This window comes from Rhododendron vialii, chromosome 7a, assembly GCF_030253575.1.
Source record: "Rhododendron vialii isolate Sample 1 chromosome 7a, ASM3025357v1".
Taxonomy (NCBI): Eukaryota; Viridiplantae; Streptophyta; class Magnoliopsida; order Ericales; family Ericaceae; genus Rhododendron; species Rhododendron vialii.
In genome coordinates, this window is record NC_080563.1 from 20,275,202 (window position 1) to 20,302,545 (window position 27,344).

A 27,344-nucleotide genomic window follows, 5' to 3' on the forward strand; every position below is an offset into this window, starting at 1 on the left:
CACATGTTTGTGTAAGTAATATTTCATTAATAGTGTACAATGATGAATATATTACTTTGAGATGAAAGATCAAATAATGAACCTCTACTTGTGCAGAAATTATGTAAACAAATCTTATATGGATAGCATCAACGAGTAATAAAAGGGGTACATGACCTTGTTAGGGTTGCAAGTAATATTATTTAGGGGTGTTATTGTGATTTGAGTTTTGCTCACCCTCCACTTAAGAGGGTGAACATTACTCTCCTTCCTATTGGTTGAAATGATATGGATCTCATCACAAAGTGATGTTATGCTTACCAAAAAATGTATTGCACGGGTGAGACTTACACTTTTCAACCAATAAGAAGGAGGGTAATGTTCACCCTCCTTCTTAAAGCAAAATTGCACTCTGTTATTTTAGCTGACTCTACAATAAAAATCAGAAGGCTCCGAATAATAGAAATCGGATATCGATTTTGTAAATCGAAACGCTCAAAATTTTCCATCACAATGAACCGGGTGGTGTTGACACATTCCATTAGGGGAGGGGGGGTTGGTGTTGTTCCTTTCATTTGGAGTCCAAACAATACGGAGTTCATTTGGAGTCCAAAATTTGATCTGAACTATTCATGACGTAGAGCTTGATGACTTTGCTGCAAAAAATTAAGTTGATCAAACAATGATCATAACAAGATCCATTGGAATTTATTTTAAAGTGTACTTGAAAATCATATTTTTCGTTCATTTGTTTGAGAACGATATTCTTTGGTTATTACGGAATTGATGTTCGATTGACTTACTCTTTTTGTCCCATTTTGTTTGCTCACCTTTTTTTTTTGGACTGTTTCAAATTGTTTGCAATTTTAAAAACCACTAAAAAGGCAAAGTTCCAATTATATCCCTTTAAAGTTACTGTAAAATTATACTTTACAACCAATTAAATTTATTGTACTTTTTAAAGGGTATTTTTTAAGATCTAAACATTTTTCAACCCAAACATTTTGAGTCAATAAAATGGGAGAATTCCTATAATGAATAAACAAATTGGAACGAAGGGAATAATTTTTTAGAGTAACTATTTATTGGTGAAGTTTATATTGCTTGAGTGGATTGGTAAATTTTTAAACTCGAGATAGTTCTATATTAAAGGCACAAAAGATTAAAGGCACAAAAGAGGTCCCCTCCAACCCTAATGGGTTGGCCTGGTGGTCAAAGTACTTGGAGGGCTTGATCCCTTCTAAGGTCTCAGGTTCGAAACGTCTCAGTTATTATTAGCTCCTTTAGATTAGTCCATACGGAGCATTTGTTTCGGTTTTAAGTGAGGCCCTGCTAGCAAGACATTTTTTTGGGGGTAAACCACTAGTGGACATTAGATTTATGGTCTTAAGGATTAGTTAAGGTTCGTGTAAGCTGACTACGAATAACTGTTTAATGAAAATATGATTATCTATTGACTCTCAATAAGGCAAGAAGGAAAAAAAAACTATTTTCGAAGCACTTGTAACACTTTTCAAGGTATTTTAACAAATAGAAAATGCAGCTGATTTTGCAACTCCCTTATTTGTTAACGCCCCTCCCCTTCTTGTTTTTATTAGGTGAATTGATTAAAACCCCCTTGCACTTTATGATACCTAATAAAGTGCAAGGGTGTTTTAGTAAATTCACCTAATAAAGTAAAATGATGTTTTAGTAAATTTATCTAATAAAAATAAGAATTGGAGTAACATTAACAAATAGGGGAGTGACAAAATCATCTGTCATATAAAAAAATTGTGTTTTTTTTCCCTCTAAAATAGTTTTTCGATTTTTTATACCGTTTAAAGGATCTCATCAAGATTTATATTGTACAAAAATTATTTCGACAATGACATTGAATTTTCAAGCTTAAAAATTGCCTGTAATTTCGTAGAGAGTATAACTGATGAAGTACTCCGTTCCGTAGCATTTTCCATGGAAGAAAAAAACAAAACAAAACAAAGATAGATCTCCCCACCCCACCTTCGTGAATATTGTTATCCTTTTGCCTCGCGATTACTCGAGATTCCAACACAACGCTCCCCGAAGCAGTAAATTTTTTGAAAAAACAACTCACCCGCTACTGGCCACGTGTCCACTCATTCAAATCCGACCGTTGTGAAATCCCCTTTCCCCTTTTGCCATCACCCCCTCCCCACATTCAAAACAAACAGCCGGACAACGTCCCTTCTCTGCTCTCTCTCTCTCTCCTCCGTCCAACCCCTCTCTCTCCTCTCCGTCCAACCTCTCTCTCTCTCTCTCTCTCTCTCTCTCTCTCTTTCTCTCTCCTCCCCCCCCCCCTCTCTCTCATGGCAATCGCCGCAGAGACACAGCAAGAGGAGAAGGTTAGCAAAAGTACTTTCTCGTATTTCAGTTAGGGTTCGTTGATAAGGTTCAGATTTTCATATCTTGTGCTTTTCTCCCGTTTTAATTGTTATTGCGCTAGTCAAAAACACATGGATATGACATTGCGAAACGTTGAAAAACGAGTCATTTCAGTATCAATTCAATGGGGTTTTGTGTTGTCGTAATTTGGGGAAATTCAATTTCCTTCTCATCTTTTATATTTCGCCTGTTTTCTGGAAAAAAGGAGAGTCTTTCAGAATGTGGAATTGTTGAGAAAGAAACAATTGTGTCCCCTCTAATGTGCCTAGCACAACATTTACGTGTAAAAATCTTTTAAGGTTATGCATCTTCATCTTATACATGTGTTTCTTTTTCTTTTCCATTTCGTTAGAAATTCAAGATTTTGTCGTTAGATTTGCGTGCCGATTAGGGCTTGATATCTGTGAGCTTAGAATTCGTGAATTGAGATGAGCATCTTTGCCTCTGTTTTCTCTGCTTTATATGTCTTGGTAGCTGATGGGCAACTTCGCACTTTTTTGAAGAGATATATATATATATATATATATATATATATATATATATATATATATATATATATAGACACACACACACACACACACATATTATCTTCAAGCTAACTGAAAGTACTTGATGAATTTTTCTTTAAGGTACAAGGAACTTCGCTTTTGGAAATGAAATGAGGGTTTGGGGCCAATTTAGCATTCTTATATATGTTCAGGATCTCAACTACTTTGACACTGGGAAGGGAATCTGTATTCATGTGATTGTTCAGAGAAATGAATGGCTAGGGTTTTAGTAGAATAGGATTTTTCTTTTTGAACAGCACCCTTTCAAGCAAACTGAAGGCAGCGCGCCGTTCGTGTAAATGAATTGAGGAGCTTATAGAAAATTACTTGGCCCCTTTGTTCAGATCATAACTCCTTTGAGATCTGTGTTTCAAGTCTTTTGATCTGCAATATAGATCAAAGACGGTTTGAATGGAACCGCTCTTACAACTCCCAATCTGCCATTATAGGTTCATGTGTGACGTACTCTGATTGTGGTTGTGTTGGTAATTATGGTTTTCAGGTTTCTTCCGAGGTAACAGCAGCGGAGAAAAGAAGGTGGACTCTCAATGACTTTGACATCGGAAAGCCTCTCGGAAGGGGGAAGTTTGGCCATGTCTATTTGGCAAGGGAAAAGAGGGTCAGTTATCTTGAATTCTTATATTTTACAGTATGTGTTTTAGTTATGCAATGCTTTGTCATGTATCAGTTGGTACACGTTGCCTCAGGATTAGTACTTTTCGTTAGAGCCTGCTCCTTGCTGTTTTCTTATCTCCTGAAATTAATTTTGCCCAAAAAATTGTTTGCTAGCTCGTTAGAAATCCTAACGAAAATTGTGATATTTGAACTGTCTTACTATTTAAGGAGTTCATCGTGACTGTGCAAGGTAAGTTCTAAGCTTTGGTTCTCCAGCAGCTGAACAAAGCTTTGGCGACTGTTTCTTCTGTCGCCGCTAATGTTCAGCTGATTAGCAATTGTATTTGTGTTAATGTTCAGCTGATGGGCAATTAAATCTATTTCATTCTGGACAGAGCAATCACATTGTGGCACTAAAAGTGCTTTTCAAGAGCCAGCTGAAACAGTCTCAGGTTGAGCATCAGCTTCGCCGCGAAGTTGAAATTCAGAGTCATCTTAGACACCCCAATATTCTACGCCTCTATGGATACTTCTATGATCAGGTATTGTCAATGTTAATCATGCTTCTCAGCTTTCCATATTGTTAATTTTCTACCTTTGGTTCACCTGACTAGTTAGCTCTTTTGGAATACAATCACTGCAGAAACGAGTGTATTTGATATTGGAATATGCAGCCAAGGGTGAACTCTACAAGGAGCTACAGAAGTGTAAATACTTCAGCGAAAGACGTGCTGCAACTGTGAGTTTCCATTCCTTAGTTTCTTTTTTTCCCCTTTTCCAATTTAGTTCCCATCGTATTTCCCATCACAATCAAGTAGCTTGGAGTTGACATTTTGACGGTTCTAGTTTTTATCTTGAATATTGATTTTCTAAAACTATTGCTTTTGCAAACTGCGAGTTTCCATGCCTTAGTTTCTTTTTTCTTTTTTCCCTCTTTTCCAATTTAGTTTCCATTGTGTTTCCCATCATAATCAATTAGCTTGGAGTTGACATTGTTGACAGTTCTAGTTTTTATCTTGAATATTGATATTGATTTTCTAAAACTATTGCTTTTGCAAACTGGTTGTGCGGTACAGTATGTGGCATCATTAGCTCGAGCCCTAATCTACTGTCATGGAAAGCATGTAATTCACAGAGATATTAAACCAGAAAATCTCTTGATTGGGGCGCAGGTAATAACCAACATTTAGTCTTTTAAATTGCTATGGACTTAATTTGTGGTTTAGTTGTAACAATTTGGGTTTCTTTCAGGGTGAACTCAAAATTGCAGATTTTGGGTGGTCAGTGCACACTTTCAACCGTAGGCGGACCATGTGTGGTACATTGGATTACCTCCCACCAGAGATGGGTATGTTCATTTGGCAAAGGATGCAGTATATAAGCTGTTTGCTTCTCTTCTTTCTCTGTCCCGGGAGTATTGTCACCATTACCAAATCTTTCGAGTTTTGCTCAAAATTGTATAATGTTGTGAAGACTTCATGAGATATGCAAACAAAATGGCTCATATATAGGTGTAGTGATGATAGATTTGCAATTGACCTTTTTTTATTTTATTTTCACAGTGGAGAGTGTCGAGCATGATGCAAGTGTAGACATATGGAGCCTTGGTGTCCTGTGCTACGAGTTTCTTTACGGGGTTCCTCCTTTCGAAGCAAAGGAACACTCAGACACATATAGAAGGTGAAGCGGAAATGCAAAATGGTTATAGTTAGTATGTTCAAATAATCAGGTCTTGCTAGTCACCACCTAATTGGAGATGGATAATAAACGCACATAATGTGAAAAGTATCTGTACAAAATCACATATACACACTCAGATTTATGGTACTCTTCACATAAAATGCACTTTTCCCATATAAACGGGATTAAAATTTTGCCTTACAAGCTAGTACTTAGCAATGTTTATCTATGAATGAAATAGGTGATTTTTTTTTCCGGTATTGGATTAAATTTGACGTATATCTTGTTAGGTATGTGTATGTACACCTCTAACTCAATTTGGGCATGGCTTGTTAATTCCTTGTACAGGATTGTACAAGTCGATTTAAAGTTCCCTCCAAAGCCAATAGTCTCTTCAGCAGCAAAGGATCTCATTAGTCAGGTTCCAATTCTTTCTTTACATACTAAATATAAACTCCATTTTCGCTACATGGTAATTTAAAGTTTGACAACTTTGTTTTGCTGCCTTTCGTTTTTCAATGACAGATGCTTGTCAAGGATTCTTCACAAAGATTGGCACTGCACAAGCTTCTTGAGCATCCATGGATTGTTCAGAATGCAGATCCTTCTGGCACTTATAGGAGTTAACCAAGGCACTGTCAAATAGTATCAAGTTCAATGATATACAAGAATAGCCCTTCTGACCGTATGCCAATCTATTTTAGCAATCATTAGGGTGTATTCTTGATGTAATATGTAAGGAGATATGAGCCACATTGAACAATTAGGTTTTCTTACCAAAAGTCAGGAGCAAAATGTTTTGTGCAAGATTATCCTGTCTATTCAAGAGCCTTGAGGTCTAAATTCTTTGGAGTCACATTGGATGTCTCTCCTAGAAGCAATAAAATCTATCCTTTCATGCTTTCCCCTCAAATTGTTTTATCTCGATCCCTTTGTTTTTGGTAAGTTAGTTGTGACCAATAAGGCACCAAAAAGAGTCGGACATTCATTCCATCGTGCGATTTCTTAAGGCCATTTCCGGATATTTTGTATTACGGGAGATTTTTTTTACAAGGGAATGGACAACGACGAGAGAAACGAAATACAAAATTTAGCCTTTTTGTTGTCTTTTCACTTCCATCTTTTCATTTCCTTCATAAGAGGCCTCAACAGATTCATATCCAAACGCACAACAATAAGCACCCTGTCTTAGATGATGTTAGTTTCTTAGCTCATGTAGTTTGGGAAAACTAAAGTTCACCGGCCATTGTAACAAGACAAAATCAAGCACTATTCCTCAAAAAGCTGACAAGAAGCCTAATACAGTCTATTTACCAAAAAGTTCGAATCAGGAACAACCTAATTCAAAATTGACAAAATATTTTGCCAGATCTGGGATTATCAAGGATTAATTAGATGATGTAGTTTCTTAGCTCATGTAGTTTGGGAAAACTAAAGTTCACCGGCCATTGTAACAAGACAAAATCGAGCACTATTCCTCAAAAAGCTGACAAGAAGCCTAATACAGTCTATTTACCAAAAAGTTTGAATCAGGAACAACCTAATTCAAAATTGACAAAATATTTTGCCAGAGCTGGAATTATCAAGGATTAATTAGATGATGTAGTTTCTTAGCTCATGTAGTTTGGGAAAACTAAAGTTCACCGGCCATTGTAACAAAACAAAATCGAGCACTATTCCTCAAAAAGCTGACAAGAAGCCTAATACAGTCTATTTACCAAAAAGTTCGAATCAGGAACAACCTAATTCAAAATTGACAAAATATTTTGCCAGATCTGGGATTATCAAGGATTAATTAGATGATGTAGTTTCTTAGCTCATGTAATTTGGGAAAACTAAAGTTCACCGGCCATTGTAACAAGATAAAATCGAGCACTATTCCTCAAAAAGCTGACAAGAAGCCTAATACAGTCTATTTACCAAAAAGTTCGTCCAATGGTTGCCTTCTCCCTACTTTCCCTGAAAACAGCAAAACCTCCCCCGACCAAATGTTCCTTGAGAATAGTCCTAACCTGGCCTTTAAGGAAATCATTGTCAAGCACCAGAAGCAAGCTTCCGTGATCAGAATAGGGCTGCTTCCACAGTTTTTGCTTCTTGTTTGTATATACGAAAGCATATAGATGCATACATCAATAGAGATGACATTCACCCTGCAAAGCTGATGATTACTAAAAGAGCTTTGATAAACAAATAACATTGCCAGCACAGTTTTGACCAAAAAATGTTCTTCTCAAATATGAACAACAGAAGTTCTGTGCAAAAAATGAACATAAGTGTCTTCAAACACAAATTGGAACTCTCATATCAAATTTCTATCTGCTACAATTACAAAGTCACTGCATGCAGTTGAGGCATCCTAACAGAGCTGAAGAGTTGAACATTGTTCCTACACGACCTGATCAATTCGATTATGGTTAATCCGGAACATCCGTTGCAGATTCAGGGAGATCAATTTGCAGTGGGTTCATATGATGCTGGTAATTTCCCTTAATTACCTGGTTGGTGGTCATCTTTACAATTCTCCCCATCCAACAAGCCTGTTGGAGGCTCCTCCTGCTTTTTTGCTTCAGCTATATCTTTGGGACCCAAGAAGCTTGGCTGATTGGTTGAAGAGAGGAGCCTTGCCCACATCCTGTCTGTTATCACCACCATGTTTTGTTTCTCAGTGATACGCTGCACATTCAAAATACAAATGGTCAGTGTTATACGGTACTTTAACTTTCAACCAAGAGTTGACAAACTGGAATCTTCGTCATGTATCAAAATCCCATATTTCCGAGAAGTGAATTAAACAGAAGTTTAAGGCTCAGCAATGACTTCAGAGTACATAAAAAAATGCTAGTTACCAAAATAGGAAGTATACACTATAAGTATAGAATGCAGTAATTCACAACATCAATACCGACTTGATCAAGTCATCAAACAAGTAAAGTGCTAGAAATGATTGCCACATTATCTATTTTGATCATCTTTTGTTGAGAAGTGCAGATATATGACAAAAGATATGGTGTGATAATAAGGGATTTTAGAATGCAGTAATTCACAACATCATTACTGACTTGATCAAGTCATCAAACAAGTGCTAGAAACGATTGCCACATTATCTATTTTGATCATCTTTTGTTGAGAAGTGCAGATATATGACAAAAGATATGGTGTGGTCAAGGCTGGGACTTAGAGGTTTGGTCCATCCTAAGGGCTTAGGTTTGAAACCTCCCAAGTGCTATCAAGGGGGGTTTTTTCCCAGCTTTACTTGGGCTCCCCGCCACTGGACAGCGGGATTGTCCCCCAAGATTAGTCAAGGTGCACTCAAGCTAACCCAGACACCTAAGTTATCAAAAATAAAGGGAGCCCATTTTCCCCATACACAGTGAACACCCGCTCCAGACCAGTCATAGAAGGTGGGTTTCAGACAAACTTTTCCCCCAGTAGGAGCGGTAAGGTGGAACTCAGAGAATCCCCATTCGGATATCAGGCAGGTACGGTCCATACTATCCACATCCTCGAACACCTGCCCCGTATCCCGTTCTAAGTTTACACCAAAATATGTTATAAGATTAATTCCAAATTTGTTTTTGCTACTTTTTGAACTATGTTGCTTGTAGCAAACCTATGTGAACTGTTACAATTCGAATGGGATTTTTTCAGTGGACTTCCATATTCCATATTTCGTTTTATCAAGCTCATGAATTACTTGGTCAAGTGGTTTGAATATAGGTACATTCGTGGAAACCAGATTCCCATTGGGAGACTGCTTTGGTGGTTGAATAATGCCAATGTGGGAATGGGGCGGAGATAGAAAGGATCAGGGATGGAGTAGGGTCCCCAGACCCATACTATCGAACTTCATAGTCATGCTTAGAAAACAGTCTTACACTACTCAATTTCAGGTATTCTAGTTTTTTTGTTCATTCTCAAATCCCCTTGGTACACATCAAAAAGAAGAGAGCTGGTAGATATTGCACCAACGTGTTCTTGCCAATGCCAAGACAGATTTATTAAATGAACTTAAAGGAGGCAAGCTTGACATGGTAGGCAATCGTGGCTGGGAATCCAAATGCAGAGACCAATAATCGAAACAAGATGATAAGTCCATAGATCAGAGGACCCATTTCCCAAACATCATCTTTCATTACTATCTCTGAAATCAATACACATTGTAGACTCTGTAAGCTAAACTAAATCCGCAAACAAGTACCTTAGATCCACTTCATCAAACCTAGCACAGTACAGGAACTAACAAATAAGCTCCAGCTTGCTCACTCACTTAAAAACATGAGCGGGCCAGTTATTGCGTCCAAAGTGAGTTATTCATACCTCCCAGGTTCTGAATCTTAAAGAAGTGCATGACCAGATTGGAAGCACCAAGGTTAATTCGCAATGGACGAACTCACCTAGCCATGACAGGAGAGCATGGCTCCACTCATTTGCAACCCACTAAGACAAAAAGAGGACATAGGAGATGTAATATTCATACTGGCTGGAAATGAAAATGGAGGAGTGAATCATGATGGGCAAGGGACACCTATGAAAAAATCATTTTTGATACATTCAATCAGCTATCCTCCTTGCATGAGAAATTTAGGAGGATCAAGGATGTTGCTCATAGACTTGAAAGCAATATGGATAAAAGGGAGGAATACATTAGGGGTGTTGTGTTATTACAGATTTGCTACATATAAGGGGTTTTCGTATAAGGCTACTAAAAGGCCACAAAGTTTGGGGAGGCAGGGGGAAGGGAGGGAAATACTATATTCAAAGAATGATGCAACTAAAACAAGAATGGCTTCATTACCACACACACACACACACACACACAAAAAAAAAAAAAAAAGGTATGCTCAGATACAAGTGGTTTCATGAAAAGATAGAAGTGAAATAACTCCATTCGAGATGGAGTGAGCATGTGGATTGTAGACCAACTTAACACCTTAAATGGTGGTAGTGGTTGGTATGTTGCCAAAATAAAAAAGGAAGGTTAAGAACGGCACACATTGAGGCTATAAGGATGGATATCTCGCCTTATACTTGACAGAGGATATGTCACTGACTACAGTCAATTAGAAATAACAGAAACCTGTATCCAATCCCAAGTACTGTGGCGCTGAGTTGAGTTTTGATTTAGACAAGTGTACAGACCCCAAGAGCCCCCAATGTACAGAAAATGCACATTGTTAGTTTCTCCAGCACCCCACAACGCTGTTTGTTTGACAATAAAACATTTTACCCATTTTCAGGTTTTGGTCTAAAAAACCTCTGTAAAACATTTTCCTCAGTAAATCATTTTACCTTAGAAGGCGTAAAATGACTTACCCAAGGAAATCTCGTAAGTTGTTTTCCAAGATGACATGTCTCTCTCCTCCGACAACTCAACAAACACCTCCCCCAACACCTCAGTTGGCATGACAAAGTTCAAATCTCAAGGTTTCACAACTGACTGTCCAATTCGTATTGCTATAAAGAGATCTATGGCAGCACCTCTTTGACCTCTTTGCATAATTTGATCTCTTCTTCTTCAATTTCCCCCCTTATTCTTTCCATAGTAGCATTCTACGGGAGCTATCAGTGATCAGTGGCAATGTTTTGGGTTGCTTGCTTGACATGCAAAACCAATCATTTACTATGGGAGGATTTCTAATTCTCCAAAAAAGTTCATAATAAGAGCTACCGTGGATTTTCTGATCGAATCGTGTGAAGTTTTGGACCTTTAAGGACATAATCAGTGGGCTTCTGTGTGAATAGCAGTGTTGCTGGTTTGGTGGGGTACTCCTATTGTAAGTTCTAGTAGAAGTATTTTGTTCCACACCAAATGTATGCGGGAACTTTTTGTCACAAACTAGTTTTGAAGTCAGACAAACAACGAAAATAAAAAAATTCACAAAGATTTTACAGTAAAATGTTTTACATGAAAAAAGATTCACGTTAAATATTTTACGCCGAAACAAACGGAGCCTTAAGGAAAAATGTTCTCACACTCAGAAGTCCAATGTTCTAAAAATCTCTAGGTGCTTGTCGAGCGGAAGAGGGTCGCCTAGCGCCTAGGCTGACTAGAGATTAGTCTGTTTATTCATTTTTTAAAAAAAAAATTTCCCCCTCCCCAAAGTTTTGAGTAAGAAACGACATAAGACCCAAAAGTAGGTAGTGACAACTAACTAGTCAAACACAAAGTAAAATCCCAAATAGACAAATAGCAAACATCAAAGTCAAACTGTTAGGTTAATCATCTCCTCCTCTTCTCTCCATATCCCTACAAAACATGGTCTCCATCGGACTCAAAGGGAAAATTCTCATCTTCCATGGATAGCCGATTTAGGGCTTTTGTATGTCATATAAATTGTTAAATACCACTTAACACACTGTACTTTTTATTATTACATCTAAACCCCACAAACAATTTTAAAATCACGAAATATACGACGATTAATCGGCACTTTGTCGATTAGTCACCACCTCACCAATTAATCGGCGACTACTGTAAAAATGCCTAATGCCTAGACCCTAAAATCTAGGAGTTGGGGGTCTGCCTAGCGCCTAGGCAAACTTTTACAACACAGCAAACGTCATGATTCATTATTCAATTGCATCAACAGTAATGATTCTTCACTGAAGTACCTAGTCCATAAATAATTTATACCAAGTAACAACAGTTGTGTGCATCACGAAAAGAGGTGCTAATAGAGGTCTAAAAGCGTTGGTACAAGTACTGAAATGAAAGCCAGGCTGCACAAGGATAACAATAACGCATCCAGTCCTTTGAAGTGGACTCAGTTCTTAAATAACGAAAGAAAATTGGCTCACAGAACGCAGTTCACAAGTTAACGTTTAAAATATTCATTTCAATATTGACATTACTAGTTAGTCACATGTACCATTATGTTAAGGATACAATTACGTTTTGAGTTGGATACCATTGATACACCCGTACAGGGACGTAACATCTTACTTAACTTATCCTATTTTCTTCGATCTTACTTTACTTATCCTATTTTCCTCCGAGTAAACACATTCACATGCTATACTGACTAAAAAAGCACAGTGCAATCATGAAGTAAATATAGGATGTAGAGGAACATACATTAAAAGGAATATAAGTCTGTCTGCCATTAACAAGCCCACTAGTGAAACCTGTATATCCTGCCATAGCTCCATGAACTGCACTTTGAGCAAGCAGTGTGCAGTAAACATTGTCTGATGCATTGCTTGGAATAGCCCGGATCATATATGTGGGATCTGCCAAACAACTTGGTTAGGTCGCATTTTTTTTTCTTTCATACGCATGCTAAGTATTGTGCACACCGATGCTCTGGACTATCAATGAAGGAAGCATGGTAATGTGCACATAAATTGAATTGGGTCTCTAGGCCTGCCCTCTCTGATGCCATTCGGCTTTTATTTGGGGGCATGGTTCCACAGCAAAACAGGTATAGGGGAGCCACTGTTTCAGTGGTATTTTGAGAGCAGCCACTTTGTGCATATTGCCAAAGGTTAGGTCTGTCTCCAATCCTCCCCCGCCCATACCCCCAATGATTGGGGACTACATGGGTTTTGTTGTTGTTGTTGTTGTCATACACATGCTAAGTGCAACTTTCTGTTAATTAATATCTCCAAGTTCAGCACAAGGAGAAAAATAGACAAGCAAGGAAACTAAGAAGCTACTGACCTATGTACTTAAGTGTAATATCCATCTTATGATTTTTCGCAAAATGTTCCTGCACACCAGAAAAAGAACCATTAAGCAACCTGACATTTTAATTCTGTTATACAGAATTTAGAATAATTACAGTTGTAGTTTAAGAGCGGATAAAAAAAATAGTTGTAATTTAAGAGCATTAACAAGATACAGGGATTTGTTATCAGTCTTATGACAGTAGACAAAAACTGCATGAAACCAGGATCATAGGATCTGCCAGAGACTACTTGGAGTGCTTCTACTTTGAAATGGGATTGCAACATCCCTCAAGAATTTTTATTTAACAAATATCCCGTTACCTTGAAATAAGATCACAAACCAAACTTTGTCATTCGATTCCCTAATTCAATTGGATATAAATGAATTAATTAGACAGCGAAAAATGTAAATATATGACTTACGGATGCAGAGTATCAGCACGTGATCAGGAACTATAGACTAGTAATGCTAATTGAGAGTTGTAAATCAAGGGGCATGAAAATATTAGCGAGACGTTAACTTAGACTATAACCAGTACCTTGATCTTATGAGAAATCCACAAACCAACATCTCTGAGTAGCTTGTTCCCAGAAGCATCTTTCTGGTCTGCAGACTGCAAGCTCTCTGCAAGCAGCTCCTGTCCCGCTCCTTCAGCTATCACAATAACCATGTGCCCATTTTCTTTGAGCCGTTTTTCCACGAATTCAAAAAGTCCACCCTCTCCTTCAAGATAGAAGGGTGATTCTGGAATCAAACAAAGGTCCACATCTCGGCTCGCAAGTGTGGCATACATTGCAATGAATCCTGCACCAGTAAATCTGAGAATACTGAAGGAAAACCTGGATAGTAGAGGTGAAGATAAGTGGGAAAGGAAAAGAATTGATGCAATTACTAGATAACTGAGTTTCAAAATAGGAAAAATCACATGTTCTAAAATTTCTCCAAGTATATACCGTGCCTTTCCTATGTTCCTAAATCACACGACCATGACACTAACCCTTGTGTCCCAATCAACTAGGCGCCCCAACATGAATCCTTTTTCTCCTAATAATCAGATTCATATCCATAAGGATCTGTTTTTTTTATGTGTCGGCTGTCAACTACCTAACACACATGATGAGCAAGCAAAAGAATACCATAGAACCAAGATTTATATTCTTCTCGGCAAACCTAAAGCTTGTTTTAGGATAGCAGGAAGCACAACACTATTGAAATTCAGAATAGGTTATCCACTGCAGATGGGCTGGCACTTTTTGGCCTTAATCACTCTCCACAGTGCAGCTTCTGCTCTGGGAGTGAAAGCAATGACATCTTTTCTTCAATTGTTCCTTCTCTCAGCAAATATGGGACACTATCCTTTCCAAACTTCATGTTTCCTGGCCCTCTAGATCTTGGACTGCTTGGGTCAATTTTCTCTCTAACATAAAAGGCAAGTCTATTAAAACAGTCATTACCAAATTGGTATTTACTGCTACTGTCTATCATGTGTGGATTGAGAGGAATATGAGGAAATTTCAAGGTAAATCTTGTTCTTGAGAGGTTGTTCACAAAATCTATTCCATGGTTAGAGCAAGACTTCTTTCCTTATCCAATCTACAATCATTTCAAGTAGACTGGGTTGTGAATGAGTGGAACATTAGTGGTCAATAATATAATCTGTTAGTGACTGGTTTTGAAATTATCTCATGCATCTTACTTTCTTTGGTTACTGGTTCTGTTCTAGCTGGACAGGGAGCTAAAGGACAATAATAAGGATACTTGGCTGCCAATATTCCTACCTATGAGGTATTTAACTTAATTTCATCTCATGATTATTTGCTGCAGCTGCTGTTGGTGATTCCAACTCTGGAAATTTCAGTTCTTTGCTTCTTCCCATTGGTTTGTGTGAACCACCATATGTGTGAACCTGTGAGCTGTGTGCTTGAGCCCCAAATTTCTTGAGAGTGGAGGTAAAAGTTAGTGGGAGTCCTTTTGTGAGAGAGAGTCGAGGGAGTAAGGGTGTTCCCTATTGCTTTTAGAATATTGGTGAGATAGGCTTCGAGGGAGTAAGAAGGGGAGCAGATAAAGCAATAGGACTGTTTTGGTTCATTTCTTTTCTGCTACTACTATGAGATGGGTAGCCTATTCATTTTTCTGGTGCTAGCTTTCTTTTACTGCTAATGTTTTGTGGAGTTGGCTGTTTGGAGCCTTTATCCTCCATTACATTCCTTGCTACAATGCTATTTTGGTTATAAGTGTTTTCCACTTGGTTTTGTTTATTTCCTAGCCTTGGGGGGATGTCCCTTGGAAATTCAGAAGGTTGGTTTTGTTGGTGGCTGCTAACCTCTTTGTTAGATAGTTGTGCTACATTCAAGTGTGATTTCTAGTGCTTAATTCAAGCTGTGTTAGCTGTTATGCATCATATGCTTGGTACTTGAAAATCTGGAATCATATCCCAATGAGGGGCTTCAATACTTTGTGCTGGTTGGTGCTATGCTCTACTGCTATTCTCTATATCATGTTGAAGCTGCTGCTGACCTGTATTGTGGCTGCCTATTATGCCTGCTGCTGCTGTTTTGCTGATGCTACTGCTGTTTTCCTACGGGTGCTGCTGTCTAGCTGCTATTTTCTGTTATGGCAGCTGTTTTTCATGTCAAGATGTTGTATTTTGCTGCTCTTTCCCTATGGTGTATCAAGATGTTTTCCTATGGTGCTCCTCACGGCTGCTGGCCTACTCTAGGCCCTGTTTTCATGAGCATCCTGCTGCTGTTTGTGTGCAGCAGCAGTCCATGAGGTGAAGCTCCAGGTGTTTACTCTGTTGCTGCTGTTTCTGCTTGTTCTGAACGTGCCCAGGCTGCATTGGGGCTGTCCAGATTAAGTTGCAACATTTGGGTACTGCCCCAGGTTGAAGGCTGCCCAAGTTATGCTCATATCACATGGTTGGGTCATTCCTATGACTGGCTCGAAAGCTTTCCGGCTCCTGATGCTTTGGAGTGGTGTTTATCCTCTTCATAGCCGTATGTTATCTTGTATTAATCTATATTGTCTTATATTGTCGTATGTTTTCCCTCCCTCTTGGTAGATGGATGGAAAACAACGTGTCTCATTTACCTTATGTTGCCATTTGGCTTAGGCAAATTTTTTGATTTTCTTTTGTATGCCCCTTGTAGGCTGTATATTCGGTTAGCCTTTTTTTAATTTCAAGCTGATTTACCCCAAAAAAAAAAAAAACACTATTGAAATGATGCTTTGAACATAGCAGTCAACCAAAGATTTGTACTGCTAATCATTATCCTTATAGTACACAAATACGAATCCAATCAAATCAACAAGCACAAGCTAGACAAATGACGTCAGACAAAAATTTTTAATTTTTTTTGCCAACAATCATATGATAAATTATCTATGGGGGCATGATTACGTCATTCAGTTGGGAAGCTGTATTACTTTTTTCACAAGAGATATGGATCCAAATACCACCCACCACAAGAGATTTTACTAGGATTCTTCCACCCCCCCAAAACCAAACTGTACCAAGATTCTCTATTGAAATTCATAATGGAGATAGAAACCTAGAAGTCAAGAATTAAAGAGAGTGATTGAGAACCCTCTAATTAGAACATAAAACACTTTAATAGGTGTCTGGCATACTTGCACTCAGTAACAGCAAGACCAAATAAAGGGTTCAGGAACTTTTCAGTCCAACTTAACCAGGTTAAACAATATCAATTTCACTAAAATATCATAGACAAATCCTGGGTACAGGTTGTTTTGCCTAAGAATCTTCAGAAGATTTGTATCGAAATATTAATGGAACTACTGGTTATAAGATTCAGCACCATCCTATCACAAAATAGATCCGCAGTGATGTATGCATGAGTCGTGAATCAAATAATGAATCATCAAATTCAGAGCTTTGATGGTAATATGGACACAGAACTTTACTGAAGCTTGCATAGCAAGTTCGATAGTTAGATATCTACTAGCTATTCAAAACTTAGCCATGCAATTATGACCACCAAAGCTTTGGGGAGTTAACCTTACCACTGTAGCGGCCCATTAGCTTAACTACACCAACACCATTCTCAGTACTTTCAGCTTCAACATGAGCAGCGTTGATGGCTCGTTGAGCTTCCTCAACAGCCGTATCAAAACCAAATGACTTGTCAATGACCTGAACAAAAACCCGATTAAATGCAGCAAGTGTCAGAAGAAACGTCACAAAAACTTTAGAAAAGTAATGGAAAACAAATTCCATTCAGCAACAACCATAATATAAAAGTTGCACCACGAATATAATTGTGCATTAATACATGGGTTTTGGCAAATGGTGGGGGAAGAAATTTGATTCATCAACAATTCATGTTTAGAAGATGACAAATACCGGAATGTCATTATCAATTGTCTTGGGGATTCCAGCAACTGCAACTTTGAGGCCACGTCGTCTAACTTCCTGCAGGAAGAGAATGAAAATAGAAGACAAACATCAGCCATAATGTTTTTTCATTTCTGCAACCATCTAGAATGGGGGAAGTGGAGGTAAAAGAAAAAAGAAAAAAGCTTTTAAAAGCTTTGAGGTTATACTTGCGGAGTCAATGAATACCTAGATGATATCATCATTTTATGACAATTGTAAATTAACATGTTAAGAGGTCAGGTTGTCAAGCATAAGTCCGTATCTTTTCTAGTCTTGAGAATCTCCAAATAGCATTTTGCATGAGAAGACATCAGAGTTTTCATAGAATAGCTCATGAACATTCTATTTTCACCAACTGCACACTCATTTTTTGGACCTTTGATTGATACAGGATAGTGAAAGGATAGTTTGTGTAATATGGTTGTAGGACATGGATCAATAACAGGTGAGAAATAGATCAGTACAGCAACAGAGAATACTTATTGGAGACACGTAAGAGAAGTTTAAGTCCATAATTTAATCGGAGTTAATGAAGAGTGTACTGTCTCAGTGATGATCGCAAACAGGGAGTCACTGCAAAGTCAAGAAAGCTTGAGTAAAAATGCAAAAGCTTGGTGTGAGGAAAAATCAGTCACGTAGTTTATGACCCCTTGGTCATTTTCATGATGACTATTTCACTTCAAATGGTTTTTTTTCAAAAAGAGCCTGTTTTTGTGTATAACTTAGTCAACTGCTGGAGCATATTCCAGCAACAACAAAAAAGTACCCATATTATCGCCAATTGATGGGGGTATGGGCACGAGAGGACTGGAGACAGACCTAACCTTTGGTAATATGCACAAAGTGGCTGCTCTCAGTAAAACTACCGCTGAAATAGCAGCCCCCTTTACCTCCAAAACTCAAGGAACTCACAAGACGTTATGCCTTCGAACCATGCCCCAAAATCAAAGCCGGAAGGCATCAGGGCAGGCCCAGAGACCCAAAATTCCTGGAGTACATTCCAGCGTTGGAGATTTAAGTTTGGAAAGTCAAGCTAAAGCTTAGCGAACTTTGTAGAGACTTCGATGCAAAAGGTCAAATCATCACGTATAGTCGTATACAATAGAGTATCATTTGGAGTAATGTCATCTATGTTAATTTGCTGGATTACTTCTACATATGAACTGTAACCATAAATTTGGACCACAGGCTAGTTTCTTTTCAGCTCGACTTTATTACCTATCTAGATTGATTACATTTGGCTTCAGTTAGACCTAGGCACCTAGCAAAGTTTTTCAAAACATCAGCCTTTACCTATGACCACCAGAGTTCACCAAGAGCTTATTTCATGTAGTGTTTTTCTTATTTATTTGACACTACCTTCAGCATTCCTATGTGTCCTTGTTTGAATTCACAAACAGCCCTTTTGACCACATAGATTTCCAATGTTGTGACTGTGAGGTGAATCATCGTTCAAACACATCTCTTGGGCATATCTGGACCATAATCTGCGAAAATTCGGTTTCCTCATTCACCTAGGTTTTCCTTCTCTATATAAGGTCCCTTGAAGTCATTGGTAGGGTTTTGCATACCTATGCATGTATGGAACAACTGGCAAGTTTTCATAGTCTTCAATATTCTCTTCTTGTGAACTTTGCATTATTCTTGCAATCTTTTCTGTTTCCTATAGAGAATGTGGCGGTTGGGTTAAGCCTTTCAGATGTAGGTAGTCATATAGCAGTAGGCAGGTACATGATCGTGGCTCGAAGATCTAGACAAGAAGTTTTAAGAAGTAATTCTACATTCAACCTTCTATTAGTGAGACTCCTAGGTAAATTGCATGTGAATCCAACTAAATTAAAAGAGTAAAGGAAAACCTCATAGATCACAGCTGCTCCTTTTTGAGTTCCATCCCCACCAATAATATAGACCTGTACGATGAAAATCATTTGTTACTCTTAGTATAGGGGCATTTGTTCCTGAATCAATAACATCAATATTGAACCACAATCATGGTTCATAATGCAAAGAAGTGAAATCATTCTTCGCTATATAATTTTACATTGAACTTCTCATACCTGGTTAATCCCACGGTCTTGAATGCTATCAACTATCTTTGAGGTATCATGCCCTCCACGTGACGTCCCAATTATTGTACCACCACGTTTATGAATGTCATTTACAACCTTCGGTGTTAAAGGGATGGTATTTTTTGAATAGAAGCCTCTATATCCTCCCTACAGGTCGCGAAATTTTTTTAGCTGGCAAGACCATGAAGTACTAATTGCAAAACCTGAACTAATGGCAACCAAATCAGTAGACATCAAAACACCATAGTACTCCTTGAACAAGCAAACGTTGAGAGCTAGACTTGGCACTACATTCTTCATTACATGCAGTTAAAACATAAGAGTACTGGTGTTATAGTTTGTTCTCCCTCCGTCACATTTTGTTTATTTTGAACGGAGAATTCAACTATTTAAGGGGACATGCAATTCATGCACATCTCTTTAGAAAGTTTGATGAGATTTTCACAGTTTCACCATTACCCTTTATTCTCTACCTTTACAAATAGTTAAAATCATTTGAGTGTTAGTTGGTGAAAGTCTACACATTTTTTCCTTTGACTTTTCAATGAGGACAAACAATTTTGGACATCCCAAAAATAGAACACTTGACAAACAAAATGGGACGGAAGTAGTACTTTGAACACTATCTTAGATCTTCATCTTAAAGTGAAAAATGCAATAGATATCCCAATGTGAAAGATTGTGGAGAAAGCCTTATAAGTTTCTTAATCAAAAGTATTGATTGAGCACTCAAATCCAATCCGTCTAAGTTGTGTAGATTCGCCTTGCCTTGAGCGGCAAGGGTTCATCATGACCACTGGCGCACATTTTTATTGATTAAATTTGCAAAACCACTATTACATCAAAGTACATTATTGGTATTGAGTCAACCATGATCCAGAGAGGAACTACGACATGGGTATTTCACATATCACACTTAGAAGTTTCCTTTGGTTCGTAGTTTTTTGAATATCAACCCCCCAATTGTAAGCATACTCAGAACCCTAAATATAAAGAATGAAACCATTGTTCATCATTTTCAAGTAGCACAGAATGAAATAAGCAAAGTAGCTACACGTAATGCAATTCATGAAAACAACAAAAACAAGGATTCACTTTAGTTTCTGAAATCTAAATCTCTCAAAGACCAAGTAAACCCATAATACTGAACTTTGATTACAGAAACAGAAAATAGCTAATTACAAAAGAGTAAGTCTTAATACCCTGGGCGCTACAAAAGTAACCTTGACACCTAGTAATACTGAACTTGATTACGGAAACAGAAAATAGCTAATTACAAAAGAGTAACTCTTAATACCCTGGGCACTACAAAAGTAACCTTGACACCTATTTTCTTTGTCGGAATCCTGCATATTGGTAGCTCCACTCTAGTTGAAATTAAATGCAAGGGCAGTTGCACTAAGAATAATAGATGTATGTTATGTATTTTCTCTTTTGTTTTGAATTGATGAAACGGCAAGAGGTAAGTAAGACCCTGGTTCAGCTTTCATGTACTGTAGTGTTAATTAAGACATTGTTTCTGATTCTCCAATATAAAAGGTGTTGGATATAGGTTTCTGTAAATTTGTGGAAGTCAAAAAGTTCATATTTAACAGCAACCGCAAGACAGCTCTGATACATACAGGAATACACACATATATAGTTGTATAAATTGAAAATCCAGCTCTCACCAAAGTGATGATACCTAATGCTTTGTTAATCATCTGTTATAGAGATTAGCAACTAATGAAAGCTTTGAGAACACTATGTACATACTCTTTAGGAAATATTCATCTAAAAAAATCAGAAGCCACTGGATAAGAAAAACACTCAAAATGCATGCTGATATTAAAATTTAACTAAACAATAACGTTATACACTGTCCACTGACTCACATCTATCCCAAGGATTTTGTTGACGCCATACATGTGATAGAGGCCGCATACAATTTCCCTGATCACCGTGTTCAGCCCAGGGCATAAACCCCCGCATGTTACAATACAAGCATGCACCTCATCTGAATTAAAATACACCTGAGAAGAATTGAACAGTTTGTCTAAGAAAAGATATGCATGGAGAATTTTTCATTTTGCAGCTGTAGCAAAAGCTTACAAAACATACCTTTTGTCGAGGTCCAGCACGTCGAAAGTGTACTCCTCTTGGACTATCCTTGTGTACAACAATCTGTGAGAAGTAACAGCATACACAGTGTAGCAATTTATTGTATTGCATCAAATCCACAAAATAAACACCTTTTCGCGTGGCGTAATTATTTCCTAGCATGAAGGGCATGGAAATGGGAGCAGCAGTATATACTTTACTACTAAATGAGAGGGGCTGTTTCTCAACCCTCCAACTTTGTATGCTTCATTTATAATCCACTGATAAGTCACTGTATCACATTAGCTCTAGGAACCTTCGTTCCTGGGATCCACCCGCTCGACTAATTAAATATGTCATTTGCGTTTGGACAGAAAAGCTTTGACCCACACCAAATTGCTTCTCGGTAATTTAACAATGAAACATGAAACGTGAAACAAAATTATTGGTTTACACGTTGCAATTTCAACAAAGGATTCGGGTTGGGAGGGAAACAAATAACACATGATTAGAAGTACTTAAAAATCCAAACAACAAAGAAATTTAGAGGGAAAAAATCATGATTAGAATTTAGAAACACTTAAAACGAACAAAGGAACTTGGAAAAAAGAGTTGCAACTTTGTTATGTGATAATTTTAAGCAGTTTCAAAAAGGCAACTAGCGATGAGGACGAAGAGATATTGACCTTGATATACATATAAGTTTCTTTATAGTTTAAAGCAAAACATATTGAGGGATGCGGCCAAAAATACCTACGCAAATAATGGAGAAATTGGTAATGTTGAAATGCAGAAATGGAGCACTTAACTTTTTTGAGAGTTTTTAACAAAGAAGACAAAAGAATGATTCTAGGCATGATTGAGGCCGCCAATGAGGAGACAACAAATATGATGAGATTGCAAAACTAATACCTTTCGTAGATTTTTGAGAAAAAGAAAAGGTTGTAGATATGATGGAGACGACAAATATTTATAGTGACTGATGGTTTTGAAAAACTGAAAGTGCAGCTAGAAATTTTAAGAGATTTTCCCGTCAATAATCATGGCAGGAATTGAAAGTGCTAACTGCCAACTAATGGAAAGGATGCAAACTACATCTTTGATGATTTTATGAGCAAAATTCTTGTGCACAAACATTAGAGAGGGAGGGAGACAAGAGGTTGAAGGTTTAATTATCAATGACCGAAAATGCTTTTGAAAGGAAATTGTAGAAGGAACCAAACTAGTTGAAGAGCACAATTTACCTTTTGGGGTACAGTATCATCCACGTGAACAAAATACTGCCTGAAACCAGAGGGTAATACTAAAAGTCAAAGTGTAATAAAAGGTCATTCAGCATATCAAGAAATTATGGCTGCATGAGCAGTTAGCATCGGTTTGATGTTCAAGAAAAAAAGTTTGACTTACTTCACAACTGAATATGCAGGATTGAATCGCAATGGATTGGGATAGGTCTGCCATTAAACCAAGTACCAAAAAAGCATTAGAAGACGTGTGACCCAACTTGAATCGCAAAAGCTTATTGCATTAAGTACAGGTTTACATTGACACATATATACTGATATCGCACCTCATCAATACCCAGAAAGGCAACATCCACTTGCCGAGATAATAATGTTAAAATGGTTAAGTAGGATTCTTCACATCAAATACTAAATCTGTTTTACTTTCTTGGGTAATGAACTTAATCAAAAATAAACTTAATCAAGGCAGGTAATGAACTTTATCAGAGGATGGTGAGAGCTAGTGATGGAGGTATCACAAGAAAGTGCGGCTTTCAATAATTTCTTGCATGGTTTCTCCAAGTTCCAGTAGGAGGGAACCGGACATTAAAAAATAACCAGTTCACTTGATTTTAAAAAGGTCCCACCACTTGAGAAAGATGATTGTAGATTCAACCATTTGACATTTATAAGAGTGCGCGTGTGTGTATGACACAAACCCCTGGGTAGAACACACCCTTGAAAATTAGATTGCAAGTGAAGGGTGCCCAAGAGCTTATTACTGAAGCAATAAATAGTCGATGCAGGACCTAAAGATCATAATATACCACCATGCTCCACAACTGACATCGACAGGGGCAATTCCATCAACAGTGTAGCCCTTTCCCTTTTGGCAACTTCACTCACCTATATAGTCAATACCTTTGCAGGAGCGTTAATTCAGTCTATTGGTCACCCACTCTGTGGCCCTATCACATATTCAATATGATTCCACAGAATCTAGTTTCCTTCCTATAACATATACTAACCAATATATGACATTTTAATCAATCTAGAGATCATTTGCAAATTTCCTTTGTATCTTTCTGTCTAGTAGCTACCGAATCAACCAATTCTATTCTTTCTTCTTTTCCTTCATTCAATGGACGACTCGTTCAAGAATCAAATCAAATTGGCCATCTTCATTGACTGGAGTTTCGGGCTTGTCAAGGTGGGCTGCACTGGAACATCGCATTTGCCAAAAAGAATGTAGTAGAAGACCATCGAGCTGCCATGTGGTGGCTAGCTCTGACACCAAAGGATAAAAACCTAGGAAAATAACTCACCCTCAAGAACCAGCTTGAAAGGGTAGGGTCCAAAGAGCTTATATAAAAATGGTCAATCACGTACTTAGTCGATTTGGACATTACGATGGGAACATTGTATGATCATTCAGGCCTCACACATCCAGAGATCAATTTTAAATCTTAATCCGAAGTCTTTTTATTTTGGTTTATAGTGTTTTCTAGACCTTGCAATTTTCTTAAAAGCCTTCTAGTGTGCATTCTTAGGTCTCATGTGTAATCTATTTTTTCAAATGGTTGCGCAACTGCTAAATGGAGTATGTTCATCCTGCTCCAAAATAATGGGTTACAAGACATAGCTCTATAACTTTAACCAAATATGCATAAATTTCCTATCCAAAAAAAATCCGAATAGTTGCAAAGGGCTATCTATCTCATTCAATTCTGCAAAGTTGTGTTTGATTGTCCAAAACTCCAAAATCATGCGGAGGGAATATGTGATCTCCATAGTAATGATAATAACGGATTAGCAATCACAACCATGTCGTGTCTAATGCAGCCAATCAAACGGGCCTTTAAAGTACCCCAGGGTGAGTTGCTCAACTTGCCCAGATACGACTTATCGCAAGCGGAAAAAAAAATACTATTGACATCAAATAGCAACGACTTAAAGCAGGTCAAAATGAAAGGTGCTCACAAGCAACATTACATTAATCGAGTCCATCTCCAAATCAAATCACGCGCATACAAACACACATCTCACAAATACAAAAGAAAAGCGCAATTGACATGAAATGGAAATTAAAAGGTGATCACAAACAACATTACATAAATCGAGTTCATCTCCAAATAACAACCAACCGCACAAGCCTTTCCCAATACATACTACACGTATAATGGTACCTATGTATACAAACATCTATACATAAAGATATTTTATATATATATATATATATATATATATATATATATATATAGAGAGAGAGAGAGAGAGAGAGAGAGAGAGAGAGCATACAGGGAGATCAGGAATGTAATCAGTCAAGTGAGGAACATCTTCGAGCACATAACCAGCATCGCCGGTGACCACTTTCATAAAATTGCTATCGTGTTCCATAATTCTCAAAAGAACAGGAAAAAAAAAAACCACTCAAATCTATTCTATAGGTAAATCACGGGGGTACTTATATATATTCCTAATAATGATGATGATCACCTGCAAATTTGAGGGGGAAGAAACGCAGAGGACTGGGATCGAGATTTGGGACAAGGGAGGGACGAGAGAAGAGAATAGTCGAACAAGGAATAATTGTTTGTTTGTTTGTTTACTTACTGCATTAATAACGGATTCGTCGCGTAAAAACCATACATAGATTGGGATTATTTCTCTTTTTGTTTATTTATAGGCCGTGAGGATCGGAGACATGTCCGAAAGCTCTGGAGGGTCAGGAGGATAGATTCGAGATTCTGCGCCAAATCAAGGGCTTTTTACTAGTAGTAGTATTACTGCTCAAAACAAAAACTGGTGGCGCCACGCCACCACCGTGGGAGGCTGTTTTGTACTGATGACTACTTTTCCATCTTTTTCTGTACCCCCGGTTTTGGATCAGGGTATTGATTATATGGATGGATTATACTGTTACTCATACTGGGTTAACGTGTACTAATACTGGGTTAACGTGTGGGTTAAGGTCCAGTTCCGTTTGGGCTGTGTCTAGTCCGGTCCACTTTGTAAATTTTTGGGCCTATAACGGACCCAAACCGATGATCGAAATTGTTTATTTTGTCAAGCTCATCAAGAAATTCAATCATGCAAAGAATCATGTTGATCGCCTACTAATCAATACTTGATCATTATTTTCAAGCAAATGGATCAAATCCAATGTTGACAATGCATTTTTTACAAGATAAATGTGGTCCGATTGTGTATTGATCTGTATTCGATCGACATAATTTTTTGTACCATTAAAGTTCTTGACGAGCTTGACAAAATAAATGATTTCAATTATTGTTGCGGCTTGGTATAGGCCCAAAAATCCAAAATCTAGACCGAACTGAACACAAACAGATTGGACTAGATGTGTTACATTTACAAGTTGGGGTGTAGAAGCATCTTGCATTTGCATCCAACTCTCTCTCTCCACTTTTCTAAGAGATCCAATTTTTTTTGTATTTTATTCAAAAAGTGCATTTGAGCTGTCACTAATCCATTTGAGCATCTCTTGAATGATTTTAAGCATGTACTATTTTATATTTATTCACATTTTAACCACACTTTTATATTTCCATCTTCATATTTTAATTTCATCGTTATAAGTTTTCAAAACATAACTTCTCCTCCAAAATTTCAATTATGATACAGTATTTTTTTTTTTTTATCAAAAGTGCTACACACATAACCAATATTTAGCTGTCCATTGTTGTAATAAATGACCGTGATTCGCTCAAACTCTTCCCTGAAAAAGTTAAACTTTTTCCGGGAAGAATTTTTTTAAAATCTAGACCGTCCAAATACACCTGGACGGTTAGAATTATGCGCACAACCAACACAACAGTTGTACGCGTAGCATTTTTGAATTTTTATTTATTTGTTAATCAAACATTAGTCTCAATGGTATTGTCGATAACTTTTTCCCCACAGTATCAAATTGTATCAAATTTTTATACATTAATTGCATGTATATAAATGGAAAACTATGCATTTTCTTTAATGGAGATCAATCGTCATTTATTGAAGGATCAGTCGCCACATATGTAGTATTAAAGGTGAGTCTCCATTTTAGATACTACTTAATTACTTAAAATAGAGGTGAACTAAAATGACCTTATTCTCGAATAGGGAGATTTGGCCACTCGAAACTACGTTTTCGAGTTGGGTCGGAGATGCTCGAAAATGGAGTTGCTCTAAAGCATCTCTGATAAAATGTTATGGCAAAAAATGCTTGTGGGATAAAAAGTACTCCCTTCATTCCACAATTTTAATCATTTTTAGGGATTTCAACTTTTAAGAAGACAAGTAAATGCATGTTTCCTTTTAAAATAAGCATTGATCTTCTACTACCCCTTGAATCCCACTTATTAAGTTATTTCTACTTCGTTCTTCGTGCCCGGAGCCTCCTCGTGCCAGCGGAGGCTTGCCGGAGATGTTTCTCCACTGCTTCGGTTCAAGATCCAGTCAATGCTTACATTCTCAATGACGAGCGGTTTTCTCTCGGCTGGAGCTTGGCTGGCTTGCTTGGTGGAGTCTATCCATGGTGACAGTGTTTTTTTTCTTTGTTTGTAGTTATTCCTGATTCCATCGGTTTGGTATTGTTAGTCTCTGATTGAGAACTTGCTCCAGGCCGAGGCGGCTAGTTTGATAGATTGTTGGCCCCTCGTAACCCGACTCTCTGAGGCGATGAGA

At 37.7% G+C, this 27,344-nt stretch overlaps 2 protein-coding genes and 1 non-coding gene across 4 annotated transcripts; 2 read left to right on the forward strand and 1 right to left on the reverse strand.

The window, feature by feature from the left end:
• The first annotated feature begins 2,187 nt into the window (after positions 1–2,187).
• On the forward strand, positions 2,188–6,138 carry LOC131333210 (serine/threonine-protein kinase Aurora-1). Its single transcript, XM_058367620.1, has 9 exons — positions 2,188–2,342; positions 3,433–3,549; positions 3,941–4,087; positions 4,189–4,284; positions 4,622–4,717; positions 4,797–4,893; positions 5,108–5,225; positions 5,574–5,646; positions 5,751–6,138. Exons 1-9 carry the CDS (start codon positions 2,307–2,309, stop codon positions 5,850–5,852), a joined length of 882 nt encoding a protein of 293 aa, XP_058223603.1. The 5' UTR covers positions 2,188–2,306; the 3' UTR covers positions 5,853–6,138.
• Positions 6,139–7,355: 1,217 nt separating this feature from the next.
• LOC131333211 (ATP-dependent 6-phosphofructokinase 6-like) lies at positions 7,356–25,514 on the reverse strand. Of its 2 annotated transcripts, none has more exons than XM_058367622.1 (14): positions 24,960–25,513; positions 22,846–22,892; positions 22,683–22,722; positions 21,460–21,522; positions 21,234–21,371; positions 19,348–19,506; positions 19,147–19,200; positions 17,258–17,326; positions 16,918–17,047; positions 13,433–13,698; positions 12,886–12,934; positions 12,301–12,455; positions 7,721–7,898; positions 7,356–7,375 (listed from the first exon to the last, which is right to left on the reverse strand). In XM_058367622.1, exons 1-14 carry the CDS (start codon positions 25,056–25,058, stop codon positions 7,371–7,373), a joined length of 1,452 nt encoding a protein of 483 aa, XP_058223605.1. In that variant the 5' UTR covers positions 25,059–25,513; the 3' UTR covers positions 7,356–7,370. The 2 variants fall into 2 exon arrangements, with proteins under 2 accessions (XP_058223605.1, XP_058223604.1); XM_058367621.1 differs by lacking the exon at positions 7,356–7,375 and adding an exon at positions 7,388–7,620 and having other exon boundaries at positions 24,960–25,514.
• LOC131334919 (small nucleolar RNA snoR100) lies at positions 12,538–12,645 on the forward strand. Its single transcript, XR_009202323.1, has one exon. It is a non-coding gene; the product is annotated as a small nucleolar RNA snoR100 (small nucleolar RNA).
• Positions 25,515–27,344: the final 1,830 nt, after the last annotated feature.